This window comes from Mirounga leonina, unplaced genomic scaffold (genome assembly GCF_011800145.1).
Source record: "Mirounga leonina isolate KUSES-001 unplaced genomic scaffold, KU_Mleo_1.0 Mir_53, whole genome shotgun sequence".
Lineage (NCBI taxonomy): Eukaryota > Metazoa > Chordata > Mammalia > Carnivora > Phocidae > Mirounga > Mirounga leonina.
The window spans coordinates 18,674,272-18,693,383 of record NW_023270807.1 but is presented as its reverse complement, the minus strand read 5'-3'; the positions used below and the strand labels follow the sequence as shown (position 1 = coordinate 18,693,383).

General features: G+C 43.6%; 1 protein-coding gene and 1 long non-coding RNA gene across 2 annotated transcripts in view; one reads left to right on the top strand and one right to left on the bottom strand.

The window, feature by feature from the left end:
• The first annotated feature begins 238 nt into the window (after positions 1-238).
• LOC118001526 (glutathione S-transferase A4) lies at positions 239-18,392 on the top strand. The gene is made up of 7 exons (XM_034991667.1): positions 239-335; positions 1,180-1,394; positions 8,600-8,651; positions 10,262-10,394; positions 11,232-11,373; positions 13,011-13,142; positions 17,795-18,392. Exons 2-7 carry the CDS (start codon positions 1,308-1,310, stop codon positions 17,915-17,917), a joined length of 669 nt encoding a protein of 222 aa, XP_034847558.1. The 5' UTR covers positions 239-335; positions 1,180-1,307; the 3' UTR covers positions 17,918-18,392.
• The window catches only part of LOC118001528, a 30,195-nt gene continuing 15,093 nt past the window's right edge, over positions 4,011-19,112 (bottom strand). Inside the window, exons 2-3 of the long non-coding RNA XR_004676716.1 lie at positions 11,483-11,578; positions 4,011-5,165 (exon numbers count right to left, since the gene is read on the bottom strand). This is a non-coding gene — a long non-coding RNA (uncharacterized LOC118001528). The remainder of the gene's footprint in view (positions 5,166-11,482; positions 11,579-19,112) is intronic.

The following is a 19,112-nucleotide window of genomic DNA, read 5'->3' as shown; positions in this document are numbered from 1 at the left end:
AATTTTTCTTTTCGCATAGGTCGAGTTGCCTTAACCATACCGGATCTCTACCACGTCTCTTTTAACTAAAGTTGTAATCTAACCACCCTAGAATGGCCATTTCTTTCGCATAAGACTAAAATTTTTGTTGAAATTGCCTTGAATTTGGGCTATTTTCATAGTATCCAGAATGCCTTGCACATGGGTGGGGCATGCTAAACATTGCCGTCTCTATTGGTGAAACTTCGCGGAGCCTCGCCCACCGGAGCGCCTTCTGGCGGCCAGCTGGCCCCGCCTCGCTGAAGACAGCTCGCCGAGCGCTTTGTACGGCTCCGGGAGCTCCGAGCGGACTGCAGGTCTGTCTCCCTCCTGCCGCCCCCACCCGCCCTCTCTCCTCGCCGCGTTTCTCCTTCCCTCCACTCCTCGGCCCCAAGCCTCTTACTCCATCGTCAGTCGCAACTCTCCCCAGCCCCCATTCAGCCCTTCTCGTCTCCCTCCCTCCGGTCCTTTTGGCGCCTCCGCCCCCATCTGGGCAGACGTGGGCTCCTTTGCTGGGCTGGGGTCATTCTTGGCTCCGTGTGCGTATTTTTATTAACCCGCTCTGCGGATCTGAATCCGCCGGTTTCAGTGCGAGACTAGCTCGGATCCTCCCAAAGCCCCGGTGTAGCGGGGGCTGAGCGGGGACCCGGGTAGCCCAGGAGTCTAGTCTCGGGTGGCCGAGTCCGTGGCCTGGGCGCATTCCGAAGGTGGGAGGCTCAACTCCCAGTTGGGGTGGGGGACGCGCGGGGCCCAGGGGGAAGCTACCGCAGGCAGGACGACGGACGCACATTTTGCAGACAATAGTGTTGCTCGGCCCGTCCACCTCCCAGTTGCTGTGATAACCGATAATGATGCTTGTGAGAGCAAGGGTTCCAAAGGGTGCATAATTCCCCACGGCCCTCCGCGTCTTGCCTCTCCAGGCCGAATTTGGAAAATTTAAAATTTTCAAGGTCAAAGTATATGACAGCTTCCCGATTCAGAATAAGAAGTCATAAGTAGAAACGGTGTGAAAACCGAGGTGGTTGTTTCTTTTAATATTTGGAAATGGTGTTAGGTTTTTATGGAGTGAGGGAAAACGCAGTCATAAAAAAAAAAAAAAGCAAACAAACAAACAAACAACAAAACCGATTTCCTGTGCCAAAATCCTGAATATTCATTTAGGCCGTGAGCACAGAACTGAAGACACGAAGTAAGACTGCTCGTCTACGAGGAGCTGCGCATTTGGTTTTTGTGTGTGTGTGTGTGTGTGGTTTTTTTTTTTTTTTCTCCAGAAAGCCTGAAAGGCCATCATGGCAGCGAAGCCCAAACTCCACTATCCTAACGGAAGAGGCCGGATGGAATCCGTAAGATGGGTTTTAGCTGCCGCTGGAGTCGAGGTACCCTATATGCTGTTTCTTCACAGATTTGTCGTACAACTTTGAGGCGTTTGAGGAAAACATCAATGGCGGAGTCCTGTTCTAGCTTTCTGCCCCCTAACACAGACAGGCTTGGTTGAGTCAGAAGATGCCTTCTTTGCCAGGGTTTTTTTCTTTATAAATGAAATGTGGTTGATGGAATTCTATTTTACTTTAGACTTTTTACTTAATCATTAGCTTCTGATCTGCCACCAGTAAGTATTTATTAATAAGGAGAAAAGGCATGAACCTGAAATTTGCCAGGGACGACTTTTGTGAATTAACACAATCTGTAGGTAAATTTCCACTTCACTTCAGTGGCTTCTAACCTGGAGCCTTCTTGTCTGTCTAGTATAGTGTAGGCTTTGATCACAGTGTTTTTATCTTTCTTTTTGTTCTCTTAGCTTCTTATTTATGGAAATGTTGAGTTGATACAGAGACTGAGAAAACATGGCCATGCATTTCCCCTCACCCAGTTTCAACAGTCATTTGCTTTAAAATGCTGCTCTTGTCTCATCCATCTCCTCCATTTCTTTTGTGGGAATATTTTAAAGCAATAATCCAAGCATCATATCCTTTCATCTGTGATGAGTATTTCAGTTTTTATTTCTAAAAGATGAGGATTTTAAAACATAACCACAGTACCACAATTGCACCTGACAAAATGAACAATTCCTTATTAATATCTGAACAGCCTGATTGTCTCAAACAGGTCTTTTTATAGTAAGTTTATTCCAGTCTGGATCTAAATCACGCCCACACATTGCATTTGGTTATGTTTCTTTCAGTGTTTTTAAAATCTGTAACAGTTTCCTCTGCATAATATAAATTAACTTTATATTTGGGAATAATTTTAAATTTATAGCGAAGTTGTAAAGACAGTCCATATAAAGACCACTCAGTCTCCCCTAATGATATCATCTTACGTAATCGTGTCAAAACTAAGAAATTAACATTGGTGCACAACTAAACCGCAGACTATTCAAATTTAATGAGTTTTGCCAATCAGGTCCTTTACTGTTGTTGGATCCAACCTTATACTTAGTCACTGTGTTTCCTTAAGTCTCTCTCAATCTGTCACAGTTCCTCAGTCTTTCTTTTATTTCATGATGCTGACAGTTTTGAAAACTGTTGATCAGAATTTTTGTAGAACTCCGTAGTTTGGGTTTGTTTGATGTTGATTGGAGTAGGGTTTGGGGTTTGGGGGAAGACCAGCACAGAGGTCAAGTGCCCTTCTCCTTGCATCATACTAGGGGTGATATTAACATGAGTTATCCCTGGTGCTGTTAACTTTGGTCACTTGGCTAAGGTGGTGTCTGCCAGGTTTCTTCCTTGTAAAGGGATTATTTTCCTCTTTATTATTTCAAAACTAGTCATTAAGCTCAGCCCGCACTCAAAAGGGTGGGAAGTAAACCACACCTGCTGGAGGGGGAGGTATCTGCATTTAGAATTCTTACGTAAGAGAGATTTGGGGTTTTTTTCCTCTTCCATTTATCTATTCAAGCATTTCTTTATATCAGTATGGACGTAAGTTTATAGTATTTATTTTATGCTTTCTGTTATAATCCAATAATAATGTTTTCTTGCCCAAATTGTCCCACTTTGGTCATTGGCTCCTGCATCACACCTGTGTACATGGCTCCACACTCCCTTTTCTTTTCTTTCCCTTCAGCTCTCTCTTACTTTCTGACACTTCAAGATGCTCCAGGCTCATCTTGTATTTTCCTTGCCCTCGCCCTAGAGTCTGGTATTTCTCCAAGGAATCATGGTCCCTTTTACCACCAAATGGTTTTAGCAACCAAGAGCTGAGTGCTAAGTGTCTGTATTTGTTTTTAGTGCCATTTATTTGTAGAAGAAACTGCCCTGTAGAATTTCCCCCATTACAGATTTGGCTGCTTTACCCTCATTTTAACATATTCTTCTATTCCTATATTTCCTGTGAACTGCTAGTTGGACCGAGAGCTGTGATCAAATCCAGGCTCATTTTTTTCTATCTCTAAACTTTTTTTTTTTTTTTTTGCCTGCCAGACTCCATCATAGGGATACTGTGAACATGTTTTTATTATACGACATCAAAGGATGCATGATGTCTGACTGTCTCCTTTTCAGCAATGCTGGGCTTGATCAGCATGTTCTGGTGATGTTGGCCTGATCCATGCATTACAAAATTTCCTCCGTTACCTTCTCAACTAGCCATTTTAGCATCTATTTATCATCACCATCGTTAGGGATTATAAAATGGTGATTTTTCTGTTTCTTTCTGTCATTGCATCTGAATTTATTAACTGTGTTTCTCTTACAAAGAGTAATTTTTAACTTAACTATTTAATTCCCTTGAAGTACAGTGCATATGGGAACGGTCAGGTAAATGCTTGATATAGTCTCTTTATCAATTTTTAGACTACTCGGTCGTTACCCTAGCAACCTCCAAAGATGGCAAATGAGGGTTGTTGGGTTTGAGGCTTTGTGTTTTGTTTGGTTGGTTTTGGTTATGATTTCTTTGCATATCATTCTAACTCACTGTACAGTGTTTTAAAATTAGCTAAATCAGTTGATATCATTTTTATATACAAATTCTGATTTCTGACTTCTCTTGATATATTTGAAGATCTGATGATACTAGGCCCTCATTTTCAGAGGGCTGTAATTGCTAAATCTGAGTAAGGAAGGACTGCCACTATAGATGGACCTTTCTAGCTCATTACACTCCCCATCATTCCCTGTTGTCTCAGGATAGATTTTTCTAATTGTGTTGAGAGTGAAAAAAAAAATTTTTTTTAAGACTTTTTATTTATTTATTTGACAGAGAGAGACAGCGAGAGAGGGAACACAAGCAGGGGGAGTGGGAGAGGGAGAAGCAGGCTTCCCGCCGAGCGGGAGCCCAATGCAGGGCTCCATCCCAGGACCCCGGGATCATGACCTGAGCCAAAGGCAGACACTTAATGACTAAGCCACCCAGGCGCCCCTTGAGTGAAAAAATTTTTGGTCCCGTGACCTGAACCCGCTTGGCTTATTCATGTCACCTGTCTTTTGTCTGTGTGCTTCTGAGTTTGCAGATGTGGCTTATTTAATAGGTTTGCAATGGGTGTCTTACTTGTGCATTTAATACAATCCTTTGTCAAATCCTTTCTTTCCAACCTTCATTCTCCCCTATTCCTCCTGCTCCCCTGTGTATGAGTCAAGATTCTTGGTGACAGCAGTAGAAAAACCAACCCTAAGTAAGTTAAACAAACAAAGAACATGGGTCACATGACCCACCTCCCCTAGACCAGTCCCAGTAGACACACAGGTGAGGCAGACTATTGGCCCAGCGGGTCCCAAGCCCACCCTTCTGACCCGTGTGGAGGGTCCTAGATTAGCCTCCCTTACTTGGGGCCAGCCACATGGTTTATAGGAGCCATTCCCCGAAGGTAGTATTGGTGAGGGGGCCTCCACTTCTCTTTTCCAAAGCACATGTTTAGTTAAGCACAGAAACAGTTGTGGAGGAGGGGCTGGCAGCCCACTGGGCAAGTCCATGATTCCCAGTGTCACAGTGCTGGGTTGAGCCTGATGTGTAAAGCACACACATGTGAGTCACTCGGTAACCAAAACCTGCTGAAAGGCAGCCTGCCTGATTCGGAGAGTCAGCATCCTCGCTCTCAGTCACTTGGTTTGGGTCCGTAGGCATTGCTGTTGCTGTCTGCCAAGTGTTGCTTCGTTGCTGCTTGGGGCTTTATTTGCCTGAAGACCCCCCCAGAAGCCTGGTCCGATCCCCTGTGTTAAGAGGGAGAGTAACACATGTAGAAGAAGACTCCAGTCCCACAAACTCCTAACTCAGGGTTTCTGGGCAATTCCCATAAACTTGACAGAGTGCTGAAGAGGGAGTGGTGTGGTGAGCAAGAGGGCAGGTCTCCAGCGTATCCCACTGGGAACAGGGCCCTGGTTAGGGAGCAAAGGTTGACGCACTGTGTCTGTCCTTGCGGCCTTGCACAACACCAAGCTCCCTCCAAGCTCTGCCTTGGGATTTTTTTCTTTCCTCTCCCACCTTCTCATCTGCAGTTCCCGTGCCAGGTGCTTCTTACTGACCACATTTTGTAAAGCTGGACACAAGAGTGTCCCTGGTGAGAGATCACACACATCTTGCATAATGTTCCCAGGAAGTCAAAAGCCAGAATCAGAACCCTTTAGAAAGATTTGCTTTTAAAGATTTTTTTTTTTTTTTTTTTTTATTTGACAGAGAGAGACACAGCGAGAGAGGGAACACAAGCAGGGGGAGTGGGAGAGGGAGAAGCAGGCTTCCTGCCAAGCAGGGAGCCCGATGTGGGGCTCGATCCCAGGACCCTGGGATCGTGACCAGAGCCGAAGGCAGACACTTAACGACTGAGCCACCCAGGCGCCCCAGAAAGATTTGCTTTTAAAAATGTACATTTCTAGTCTCTCTCAACTACTGAATGTGAATCTCTGAAGAGTGGGCCTGGATTCACACTCACACACACACACACACACACACACACACACACACCTTACTATTTGCTCTAAATGATCATGGTTATAAAAGTTTGCGAGCCGTAGTACGGAGGGAGCACCATCTGCACTACATCTGTTTGTTTGGACAAATGCCCTGAACGAAATTTTCTCTTTCTTTCTTTCTTTTTTTAAGATTTTATTTATTTATTTGAGAGAGAAAGGGAGAGGGAGAGGGAGAAGCAGACTCCTCGCTGAGCCAGGAGCCTGATGAAGGGCTCAATCCCAGGACCCTGGGATCATGACCTGAACTGAAGGCAGACGCTTAACCAACTGAGCTCCCCAGGTGCCCTGCCCTGAACATTCTTGCCCTGAGGTTGCTGCTCAGCAGGCACCAGATGGAGTTCCTGCCAGACCCCTCTTGCTCCGTGAGGATCCTGGCAAGTAGCAGAAGCTGTACCTACACCCCATTATTTTGATTCAACCCCCAAGTCAGGTAGTGGAGCCAGAAGAGGGGAGGATTGCTGATTTCTGTGCTGGTCAGCTCTGCCGCTCCCTCAGACGATTTGGGGAAGCAGCACAGGGACAGACATGGGTGGGGAGTCATCGGGGGACTTGGTGAGAGGAGGTCTCCCCTTCTTGACATGAATCACGTTAGTGCATTAGAACACATTTTTTTTAATGTGCAAGAAGAGGAACGTGCTTCCACTGTTTCTCCCCCACCCCAACTTTTTAATTTGAAAACTTTCAAACCTACAGAAAAGCTAGGATAATGGACACCTTTCAACTAAATTCACTAATTGTTAACATTTTGCTACATTTGCTTTCTCCCCTCCTCTCTCTACTTTTTTTTTTTTTTTTTGGTCAACCATTTGAAAGGAAGTTGCAGACATCAACATGTATTTTCCTCCTATGAAAGAAAAAGTAATTGTTCTAATAACTGTAGTATCATTGTCACAACTAATAAATTGATACTAATTTTACAATAGCAATATATGATCCATATTCAAAAGTTCCATACTGTCCCCCAAATGTCTATATACCTGTTACCTATTTAGCAATTATAACTGCCCACCCCCCCCTCCCCTGCCCCCAATATCCAGGATCTAATCAGGATTCAGGTGTTTGGTTATTTTGTCTCTTTAGTCTGTTTTCATCTAGAATAGTACCTGCTTTTTATTCCTTTTTCCCTCCCATGCCCTTCCTTGACTTAACTGAAAAGAAATGTGGAAAGGAGAAACTGACTCTTTTGCATGAACTTGGAAACCAAATTCCATAAAGAAGAATCATCAGAGGAGGGCTACCTGGCTAAAGTCAAATCTCTTTTAAATAAAGATTTGTCCTTGGACAATGGGCCTCAAGTTTTCAGGTGGGAAGTGAATGGAGGTCTAGAAAAGGAGAGCCAGATAAGTGGTGAAGAGCGTAGAGTGGGAATGCCAGAGGCAAATCCCTCAAACCTGTTCTCAAACCTTGCACACCCGGAAGAAGCTTAAACACAAACAAAACAAATTGTTTTTTAAAGATTTTATTTATTTATTTGAGAGAGAGCACGAGAAGAGGGGAGACTCAGAGGGAGAGGCAGAGGAAGAGGGAGAAGCAGACTCCCCGCTGAGCAGGGAGCCCGATGTGGGACTCGATCCCAGGACCCTGAGATCATGACCTGAGCCGAAGGCAGGCGCTTAACCGACTGAGCCACCCAGGTGCTCCCAAAACAAGTTTTCTGTAGGTTTGAGAGAGTCCCGGCCATCTCTGTTGCAGAGTGCCCCACATTCTGGCTATGCCTGATTTTCACCTTGCAGTTGGATCTGGGTTACAGTGTTACTGTGCCCTTCTTATTGGTCACAGCAGGAAGCACACGACATCTCCATGTCCCCCAGTGGGGAGCTAAGTTTGATCACTTGGTTAGATAGATGGTGAGATCTCCAGACCTTTTCACCACAAAGCTATATTTTTCCTTTGTCATAATTAACTTGTGGGCTGAGACTTCAAGGTTGTTTGAATATTCTGTGCCTTATAACTCAGTGATTTCAGCATCCATTTTGATCCTTATCAGAATCACTTATAGGTTACAAAATGGTAATATCCTAATTTTATCATTAGTTAGCACTAATTCTTCTGTAAAAAAGAACTTTTTCTTCTACCTTTTTGAGTATCATCACTTAAGGACACAGGGATTTTTTTTTTGTTGGTGTGTGTGATGATCCGTAAGTGACATTACTCTTTGATGCTTGAATTGTCCCAAATTTGGCTAGGGACTCGCCTCAAGTAGGGTCCTCCATGCCTTTGCCTTGGCCATATCTCATTGGTCTTTGAGCTCTTCTTTGCTTTCGAATCTACTAGCATCAACCTTTTCTCCCAGGAGCCCTGGTTTCTTTTTAAACTTCTTTCTTTTTTTAATTTTATTTATTTATTTGAGAGAGAGAGAGAATGCACGTGCTAGAGAGAGCACAAGCAGGGGGAGGGGCAGAGGGAGAAGCAGGCTTCCTGCTGAGCAGGGAGCCTGATACGGGGCTCCATCCCAGGACCCTGAGATCATGACCTGAGCCGAAGGCAGACGCTTAACCAACTGAGCCACCCAGGTGCCCCAGCCCTGGTTTCTTATAGTGGGAAACCAAGATGTGGGTGCTAAGTGTTGGTCTTTCTCTCTGTTTCTGAGACAGTTTGACTTGGTATTTTCAGTCCTGATCCTATAATGACTTATGACTTCTTTGGGGGGGGGGGGATCTTTTTTTCTTTTAATTTAGTTTGATGAAGAATTCTTAGAAACAAAAGAACAGTTACAGAAGTTGCAGGATGGTGAGTATGGAAATGAAATAACTGTTGGTAATATTGATTGTTTCCCCAGGTTTTGTTTTTTAAAGATTTATTTTTATTTTTAGAGAGCGTGTGTGTGCGTGCAAGTGAGATACAGCACGCTTTGTGAGATACAGCAAAGCAGAAGGGAGGGGCAGAGGGAGAGAGAGAATCTCAAGCAGACTCCCCTCTAAGGACAGAGCCCAATGCAGGGCTTTACCTCACGACCCTGAGATCAGGATCTGAGCCAAAATCCAGAGTCGGACGCCCAACCGACTGAGCCCCCCCAGGCGCCCCAAGAATGATTTTGTTTAAGAATTGGTCTTTATGTGGAAGGGCAAAGATGCTGACACTGAACATTCAGGACAGTATCCTAAAACCCAGGGGGAGAAATGACTGAAATTGCAAGGAAATCACTTTTAGTCAGTAATTTCCTGAGAGCTAAAGGGAGTGAACCCTCAGGTGAACAGCCCTTCTCCATCCCTTTCTCCTCCTCCTGCCCGACTCTGACTTCTCCCTCCCTTCTTTTGTCCTCTCCTTCATCCCTTCCCTCTTCTTCATCTTCCCCACCTCGCTCCTTCCAAATTGTCTGAGGCACCCACCGGTGTCTGCTTGAAGTATGCAGACAGAGGTCCCCATTTACACTGGGGTGAACACCAGACAGAAATGAATTCAGTGAAAGGCCCCCCTTTAACTCCTGGTCAGCCCCTCTCCCTCCATTCCCAGGCTCCCTTACCCAGCGACTCTAAGTAGCCTCCCTCCCACCCATCAGCAGTGTCTCTCGGCCCAACTGAAGGCTCCCCAGAGAGGGACCAGCTGCAGTGTCAGCCTTCATGCATGACACTGGCCTGATGTCACTAGGCTTGTGCGGAGTACTCATCTCCCCCAGGACCTCAGGTAACCCCCATCCTTGAGTCCCTTGAGGGCTGGGCGAGCCTATATTTGCATCTCTGCATGTATAAACAACAAACCTCAATACTTATCTTTGTTGAAGAAAGCAGTGGGTTACTTTTCGATCACTGACCTTGAACTTGGTCGTATGTGGTCTGTGGCTGTGGAAGGGCCAGTGCATACACGAGTGTCAGTTGGTGACTTGGGTTTTATGCTCAGATTTTCTAAAGCAGTGCAATCTGTAGAACATTCTACAGTGGTGGAAACCTTCTGTTCTCAGCCCGATGTCATAGCTGCTAGCCACGTGTGCCTACTTAGCACTTGAAATGTGTCGAGCGTGCTTAAAGAATGGAATTCTACATTTTTCAGAATTTTGATTAAATTTAGGTTTCACTAGTTACATGCAGCAGTTGATTGCTATGTTGGCTAGGGCAGCCCTGCAGAAATATCTTCACTGCATTCTCTCCCGCCCCTTGCCATGGTGGGTAGGTATTTCCCCCTGGGGTGAAAATGAAAAAGGAAGGTTTAGAACAGTGCTGGTTTTCAGGCTTCTTTGATGGTTCAGTCTGCTCCCCTGAATGAAGTTGAGGGTATCTGTCATCAGGGAGCATCGCAGTGTTCCCAAGGCTCTGACCCCACGGTCCCTTTTCATTCGATTGGGCATGTTTAGGGGCACGGGGACAGGGAAGAGATCAGTTCTAACTCTGGGCCTTCATTCTCAGGAAATCACCTGCTGTTCCAACAAGTGCCAATGGTTGAAATTGATGGAATGAAGTTGGTGCAGACCCGAAGCATCCTCCACTACATAGCGGATAAGCACCACCTCTTTGGCAAGGACCTCAAGGAGAGAACCCTGTACTGTGGCCCTTTCAAGTGTTCTCGCTTGTCACTCACTGATACCTTGGCTGATTAGCAGTCTCCACAGCACGCCCCGTCTCCTTTGTGTCTCGTATCCTTAGTGTAAACAGGGAATAATCCGTACAGAGTCTTGGTAAGAGGATAGAGAATAATTGAGTTCAGATGCTGGATCTTCTCTCTGGGGCGTGATTGTTTCAGGTTTCAGCATCTTTAAATGCTTTGATACTGCTTTTTACCTTTCTCGCAAATTTATTATCATGAAGTATGAAGAACAGGAAGCTGCTACACCAGTCAAGGTCAGGGATACTGTGCCTTGATTATAAATTCAATTATATTTTTGAACTCAAAGCCTGGTCCTTGTACCTCCTAAAATGCATGATATAGGGCGAGGTGCTGGGTTCCACAGTCCCACTGAGGGTCCTGTACAGTATATGGAGAGCACATACCTGATAGTGTCATTGGAGTCAATGAAATATTGGGTGTAGAGCTTTTTAGCACCATGGCCCTCGTACACACCAAGCATTCCATAAATGATCTCCGCTATTTTTATAAATGTGAAATCCACCCACACCAAGCGTGGGTACTGGAGTAAGGGTAGAGGATTAGGGGCCCGGGAGAGGGGGACGTCATGACTCTTGTGCTTTCTGATCTGTGACGGATTTTTCTGAATTACAATTAGAATTGACTTTGCATCTTTGCTCTTGGAGACAGGTATAGATAAATGCTTCTGGGCACTTCGGTAGCCAGAGCCTTAAGAGAAAAGCACTCTGAATTCTTAGTTGTGGAAGCCGATGAGTTCGGGGAAACTGAGGAAACTTCTTTTTTTGTTTTAAGGATTGACATGTACGTGGAGGGGACGCTAGATCTGCTGGAACTGATTATCATGCATCCTTTTCTAAAACCAGATGATCAACAAAAGGAAGTGGTTAACATGGCCCAGAAGGCTATAATTAGATACTTTCCTGTGTTTGAAAAGGTAGGTGGCAGAGAAGCCCATGAGCATAGCCTAACCGGACTACAAGGGAGCTGCCCCTAATGCCCCTCTCTGCTCAGGGCAATGTAACACCGAGCGCCATTGGACTAACCTTGCTGGATTCCTGAGCGCTGATGGTAGCTGTCAGCACAAAGCCAGGATGTCTTGAAGTTCCTCAGATGCTCCTTGGGCCATGTTATTCAGAAGGCTGGAAAAAATAATGGGTGTACCACATGGGCGTGTTACTGTCCTTACATTCACCACGAGCCCACCCTGTGTGAGATACAGCAAGGCAGAAACTACCTAATTCCTTCCTTCTTTCATCCCACAAACATTTGTGGAATGGCCGTTGTGTATCAGACATCCTACCTGATAGTTTGATATGATGAGAAGACCATTGTTGTTTTATTTCTCTTCCCTTTGCTCTTTTTGTTTCCTGTTTTGTTATTTTCCTCATCTTAATATATCTGCCTTTCTGAGCTTCAAACTCTTTTTCTTAGCTGAGAGGAATGGTTTTAAATGTTTCAGTTAAAAAAAGAAGAGAGTGTAAAAATAGGGAATTGGCAGATCTCCTCTGGCCATCTTTGTGGAATGAGATTTAAGAAGGAGAGGTATTTTCTGGGCTTTTCTGTCACTTGATGTCACAGTCTCTTGCCCACAGGCACTTGGTGAATGTAAAATATGATAGTGTAGAAATGTGGGTGTGATGAGGGAGAAACAGGTGCCTTAGTGAAGGGTCACTGCCGGTCCCTATGTTCCTGTGGCCCAGACTAAGTCAGGGCTCCTCCCAACACATCAGCTACGAACTGGTATCCCTTGGACACATAATGGAATGGAATCATAGACAGATTGAGTGATACGCCTAAGGTGGGGAGCCAGGACTAGACAGGCCTCTGACTACAATTCTGGATTCATTGTGCTCTCCTGCTCCGGCTTCAGTAGCTATTTGATGTTGTATGTAGATCCCCTGTCAGACACCACACGCACACACAGACACACACACACACACACTCGCTTGTGGGCATCCAAGAGTTCGCTGCAAAGGAGTCTCCCCCCCGCCCCCCGCTTCTTCCACTGTTCCTTGCCTCCTCCCCATCATTATCTATCCCTATGAATCTCTGAACCTACATGCTCTCAAAATGGGGTTCAAGATGAGCCCTGATGCTTTTAGTTTTCTCTGTCTTGGAAGATATGAAAGGAAGCCTACTTTTTTAATAGTCATGTCTAGTTAATGACTACAAGTCTTGATGTTTGTAGAAACACAGAGCTGGCAAATGAGATGAGATTCCTTGAAGGGGACCTGTTGCTTACTTACATCACATCCCCCAGCCTCCTGAATTTGTTGCCCCTAACTCATTTCTATAGATACATTTATGGAATGGGAGTATCCTTTTAAAGCACTGGATGCTAAATCCAGAATTAATATTTTCTTCCCCTTTTCAGTGTTTCATTCTGATATAAAGCAGATATTTTACGGTAGTTCCATTTCTACACCCTTTGTGCGTTCTCTCTCTGATACAGGGAATCTCCTCTTACTTGGTATTATTTTTAAAATACTCAGATACTGCACTGATTCAACAGTTTCATCAGTCTTTCCATATAAATTATTGTAAACAATGCAAAACATTTGTATCCTGTAGGTTTTAAGGGATCATGGGCAAAGGTTTCTCGTTGGTAACCAGCTGAGCCTTGCGGACGTGATTCTACTCCAAACCATTTTGGCTCTAGAAGAGAAAATCCCCAATATCCTGTCTGCATTTCCTCATCTCCAGGTAAATAAAACCACATTTTAGAACATTGGCCCAGAACTCCTACACCTTCCTTCAGTGTCTGTTGATTGGTTGGCTGGGGGGGTGTGTATGTACATTTTTAGATTCTAGTTCATGAAATGAAGGTGCAGACTTGAAATGATTTTTCTGAGTGGCGCCAGGGTGGCTCAGTCAGTTAAGTGTCTGCCTTTGGCTCAGGTCATGATCCCAGGGTCCTGGGATTGAGCCCTGCATCGGGCTCCCTGCTCAGCAGGAAGCCTGCTTCCCCCTCTGCCCCTCCCCCTGCTTGTGTTCCCTCTCTCGCTTTGTCTCTTTCTTGTCAAATAAAATATTTTTTAAAAAAAGGTTTTTCTGGTCCCCAAATCTTTAGAGCTGAAAGATCATGTACCTGTGCAAGGAGTTTTAGCTTAGTTTTGTTCTGTAACTATGCTCTTGAAACAAACTCCATACAGTTTGCCAGTAAGGACTAGCAAGTCCCAGTCTTAGAAATAACGTGCTCTCAAATTGGAAACATCCCAGCCTGAGTTCTGAGAGCTAATAAGTGGCACCCAAAGAGTTCCCACCATTCCCTTTCCCAGAAATTCCAAGGAGAGACTTGCGTGTGGCCACTTATTCCTCGGTATTATTCTGCCAAAATTGATCATAGAACTTCAAAGCAGAAAAGGGCTTTATTTTTTTTTATGTTTTTAGAGATTTTATTTATTTGTCAGAGAGAGAGAGATAGTGAGCATGTACACACACAAGCAGGGGGAGCGGCAGGCAGAGGGGGAAGCAGACTCCCTGCTGAGCAGGGAGCCCGATTTGGGACTCCATCCCAGGACCCTGGGATCATGACTTGAGCCAAAGGCAGACGCTTAACTGACTGGCCAGGTGTCCCAGAAAGGGGCTTTAAACAACCAATCTCATCCAGCTCCTTCAGTGTAGATATGAGGAAATAGAGCTGAGGGTAAAGAAGTCAGCAGCTGAGATGGCCTAGTTAGTGGGGGCCTCAGTTCTGTCTAGAACCATAGCCTTTCTCCCAGGCCAGTGGGCTTTCTTCTATATGGGGGATTGGGAAACTACAGCCTCCAGGGTCAGATCGGGCCCGCCACCTGTTTGTGTACAGCTCTTGAGCTAAGAATGGTTTTTACATTTTTAAGTGTTTGAAAAAAACATCAAAAGAATAATAACTTCATGACACATGAAATTCTATGAAGTTTGAATTTCACAAAGCCATGCTCATTCATGTGTGCATTGTCTACGGCTGCTTCTGTGCTGCCACAGCTGAATTGAGTAGTTCTGATAGGGACCATACGACTTGCAAAACCTAAAATATTTACTCACTGGTCCTTTATAGGAAAAGGTTACCAATCCCCTATATAGCTCAAATGAGTAAGTTATCAAAGAGAAATATATCAGATCTCCAAAGTCTCCAAGTACATATGCTTTTTTTAGAAAAAAATAATTTTTCCAAGTCTAGCAAATACATTTTGATACACTAATGAGGACAACCACCACTATTTAAATACATGCCTCCAGAAATAAGAATCGACGTCTTCAACAAGGCAATAGCCATCATTATGTTGTTTAGCTATCTGTTCATTTCCTCTTGCAGACAAAGCACACGTTCTTTAATTTGACTTTAATACCAGTAGGCCCCTGAAATAGCCCAGGGACCTGTTGGTGTTTTCTATCCATGATGCTAACAACTTGTTTTTATACCCCAGACATAGGGGTGCCTGGGTAGCTCAGTTGGTTAAACATCTGCCTTCGGCTCAGGTTGTGATCTCAGAGTCTTGGGATCGAGCCCCTTGTCGGGCTGCCTGCTCAGTGGAGAGCCTACTTCTCCCTCTCCCTCTGCAGCAGCTCCCCCTGCTTGTGCCCTCTCTCTCTGTCAAATAAATAAAAAAAATAAAAAAAAAAAAGCTTATACCCCAGGCACATCTGTGTAAATATATATATATATATATTTTTTTTTTTTTTTAACATGGGTGCAGTTTTTTTTTTCCTATTGAAGTATAGTTGACACACAACACCCCATACCAGTTTCTTTTTTTTTTTTTAAGATTTTATTTATTTATTTGACAGACACCGCGAGAGAGGGAACACAAGCAGGGGGAGTGGGAGAGGGAGAAGCAGACTCTCTGCTGAGCAGGGCGCCCGATGCGGGGCTCGATCCCAAGACCCTGGGATCATGACCTGAGCCGAAGGCAGATGCTTAACGACTGAGCCACCCAGGTGCCCCACCATGCCAGTTTCAACACAGTGACCCAACAGCTCCACACATCATGCTGTGCCCACAAGTATAGCTACTACTTGTCACCATTCAACACTGTTCCAATGTAATTGACTATATTCCCTATGCTGTACCTTTTATTCCTGTGAGTTATTCATTCCACAACTAGAAGCCTGTACCTCCCACTCCACCCTTTTTGCCCATCCCCCCCACTCTCCTCCCCTCTGACAACCATCAGTTCTCTGTATTTATGTGTCTGTCTGTTTCTGTTTGCTTTTTAGATTCCATATATAAGTAAAATCATATACTTGTCTTTCTCTGACTTATTTCACTGAGTATAATAGCCTCTAGGTGCATCCATGTTGTCACAAATGGCAAAATTTCATTCTTTTTTATGGCTGAGTAATGTTCCCTTATATATATACCACATCTTCCTTATCCATTCATCTGTGGTTCGACGCCTAGGTTGCTTCCATAATTTGGCTATTGTAAATTAGACTACAGTAAACATAGAGGTGCATATGTCTTTTCAAATTAGTGTTTTCATTTTGGGGGGTAAATACCCAGTGGTGGGATTACTGGATTGTATGGTATTTCTATTTTTAATTTTTTGAGGAACTTCCATACTGTTTTCCATAGTGGCTGCACCTAAATACAATTTTAATTAAAGGACTTCAGAATCTTTTTTTTTTTTAAGATTTTATTTATTTATTTGAGAGAGAGAGAGAGAATGAGAGAGAGAAAGAAAGAGAGAGCATGAGAGAGGGGAGAGTCAGAGGGAGAAGCAGACTCCCCGCTGAGCAGGGAGCCCGATGCGGGACTCAATCCAGGGACTCCAGGATCATGACCTGAACTGAAGGCAGTTGCGTAACCAACTGAGCCTTCAGGCGCCCCAGGACTTCAGAATCTAACACCAGATCTGAGTTGAATTAAAGGGTCATTCCTACACTGATTAAAGAGTATAAAAAACAAGTCAGAAGTCACAAAAGTTTTATTATACATCACCTCAGGTAAATCTTGAAATAATAAATCCAATAGAAATAGCTTCTAAATATTGGTATAGTATTTGAAATTAGATGATACAAAGAGTTTGAATAAGTGATAAAAAGAGAAACTTGTCACTTACATAGCTTTGACATAACTATTAGCTTTTGTCAGTATTAATGGTACATGTATGTATGTTTGTGTATCTTTGTGTGCATGCTTAAGGCTGGTCTTTGTACATTATAGACATTTAATAGTAGCTTTTTTAATAAATGACCTCTTTGAAAAATTTTATTAGAACAACTATATTTGATGGATATACACTTCTTCATATGGTTGAAATTTTTTACTAGCTCAAATAGACTTTTCTTCTCAATTACTGAGAAATGTAAGATTTGACTCTGTGAATGGAAAATATGATTTCCATAAATATGGTTTACATAAATATCTGGTATCTGGTGTCTGAGCCCTAGGCCATTAAAAAATATAACTGGCCATCTCCCACACATAGCCAGAAAGAGGATTCATTTGCTAATAGGAGTAAAAAAGTCCAAGGAAGCTGAATTTTAAAAAGGAAATTGTACCATATGATGACCTTTTAAAGTACTTTTATTTAAATGGCTCATGCATTTTCTCTGAGTAGATAAGTATATTTAAGGTACTGATCTTTCCTTCCTTTTTTCTCTTAAGCATCATAATCCTAATCTAAGCATATTTTTTATTTTTCTATCTCTGAAAAAAATTCACATGTTGGTCTGAATCATGAGGTTTGTGTGCATAAAACCTGGTCTAGAACCATGAGAGACGATGGACTCTGAAAAACAAACAGGGTTCTGGGCGCCTGGGTGGCTCAGTTGGTTAAGCGACTGCCTTCGGCTCAGGTCATGATCCTGGAGTCCCGGGATCGAGTCCTGCATCGGGCTCCCTGCTCAGCAGGGAGTCTGCTTCTCCCTCTGACCCTCCCCCCTCTCATGCTCTCCCTATCTCATTCTCTCTCTCAAATAAATAAATAAATAAATAATAAAATCTTTAAAAAAAAAAAACAAACAGGGTTCTAGAGGGGAGGGGGGGTGGGAGGATGGGTTAGCCTGGAGGTGGGTATTGAGGAGGGCACATTCTGCATGGAGCACTGGGTGTTATGCACAAACAATGAATCATGGAACACTTCATCTAAAACTAACGATGTAATGTATGGGGATTAACGTAAGAATAAAAAAAAAAACATGAAAAAAAAAAAAAAAAACCCTGGTCTAGATCCCAGCCATTGTGGACAGAGATCATAAACAGTCACACCAAGAGATCAGACCCCAAGCAGATGCTGGATTACATTTCTGGCTGGGTTCCTGTAACAAATACTTCTTGAACAAATTTTCATGGGCCATTTTACACAACCGTATTTTCGTAGTTACCATTACCTTTGCTGTTAACCTCAGACTGTTGTGTTTTCCTTTTGCAGGAGTTCACAGTGAAAATAAGTAATATCCCAACAATTAAGAAATTCCTGGAACCTGGCAGCAAGAAGAAGCCTCCTCCGGATGACATCTACGTGAGAACCGTCTACAACATCTTTATGCCATAAAGCATCACATCCATCTGTGAGTGAGAGTTAGCCTCTAGAGCTTGCTGTGTCCACAGTCCATCTTAATTGATGCCCTGATCCCAGCTCTGTCATGGTGCTATGTAGAACTGTTCCTTAGGTGGGTCTTTCATGCCAAGATCTTTTCTAGAAACATTCATTGACCTTTTGGTTTGTCCAGTGAATAATTGTTAATGCAACTTTTTCCTGAAAGCCCTTTCAGAGAGACTGGCATTTCAGTTAGATCTGATGTGGTGACTCATTTCCTGACAACCAGGCTAGGCAGGACCTTGTGTTCTCCCTTGAGCTTCTTCCCCCCCTCTCGTTATCCCTTTCTAAAAGCCCTCTGGTCTCTTCCTAATTTTTGGTGTTTAATAACAACAGAATATCTAGTGAATAATTCCTCTCAGCTATAATAAATCTGTGGTGGTAATGAAGGCAGTCAATATTAGCCAAAATAAAGAATTTACAAATCATTGCCCTGTTGCCAGAATTCTTTTGGATTACATTTCTTGGTATCTATAACATATTCCCATGGTTCAGAAATCAAAAGAGCGTAAGAGGGTGTAGAGTTGGAAGTGGTCTTTTCGGCTTTGGCCCCCAGCTACTCGGTTTCCACAGGCAAACGTAGTTATCATTTGTATATCCCTCCAGGTGCTCACTTCGGCAGCACATATACTAAAATTATATATCCCTCCAGTTGTATTTGATGCATGTATAAGAAAATTATATATATAATAAAAAAAGTAATATATATATTACTTTTATCTTCTTACTACCCAACTCTGTTATTTGTCAGCTGCTAATTTTTTGCATTTCAGAACTGAAAGTATGGTTTATTAATACGGCTTTTAACCTGTGTTGATTTGGGTCTCAAATATTAATTGAGCACTTATTATGTGCCAGGCAGGGTGCCAGGAGGCGGAACCCTAGAACAGAGCCCCTGCTCTAGAACAATTCAGCACATAGTAGGGGAGAGATGTGTAAACAGCTGAAGTTATTTTGGAAAAGGAAGAATTGCTGCCTTTAGCGTATCTGATATTTCGGGAGTTAAAAAACTGAGGAAAAGCAATGGAGTATTGTCAACCAGGGAAGCTCACTGGAGCCTTGAGTCCAGACTTTGGGGGGCACTCCATCATGTGGGCATGACTGACGGCCCATCTGGCTGGTCTGTCTCCAGCCCTCCAGAGTGGAGCTG

What these genes read in the sequence shown, in the direction of transcription:
- LOC118001526 (XM_034991667.1), top strand. Translation starts at nt 1,308, where the DNA reads ATGGCAGCGAAGCCCAAACTCCACTATCCTAACGGAAGAGGCCGGATG. An exon ending in ACTTTCCTGTGTTTGAAAAG is followed by an intron (nt 11,374 to 13,010) that starts GTAGGTGGCAGA and finishes TGTATCCTGTAG; the next exon opens with GTTTTAAGGGATCATGGGCA. An exon ending in CTGCATTTCCTCATCTCCAG is followed by an intron (nt 13,143 to 17,794) that starts GTAAATAAAACC and finishes TTCCTTTTGCAG; the next exon opens with GAGTTCACAGTGAAAATAAG.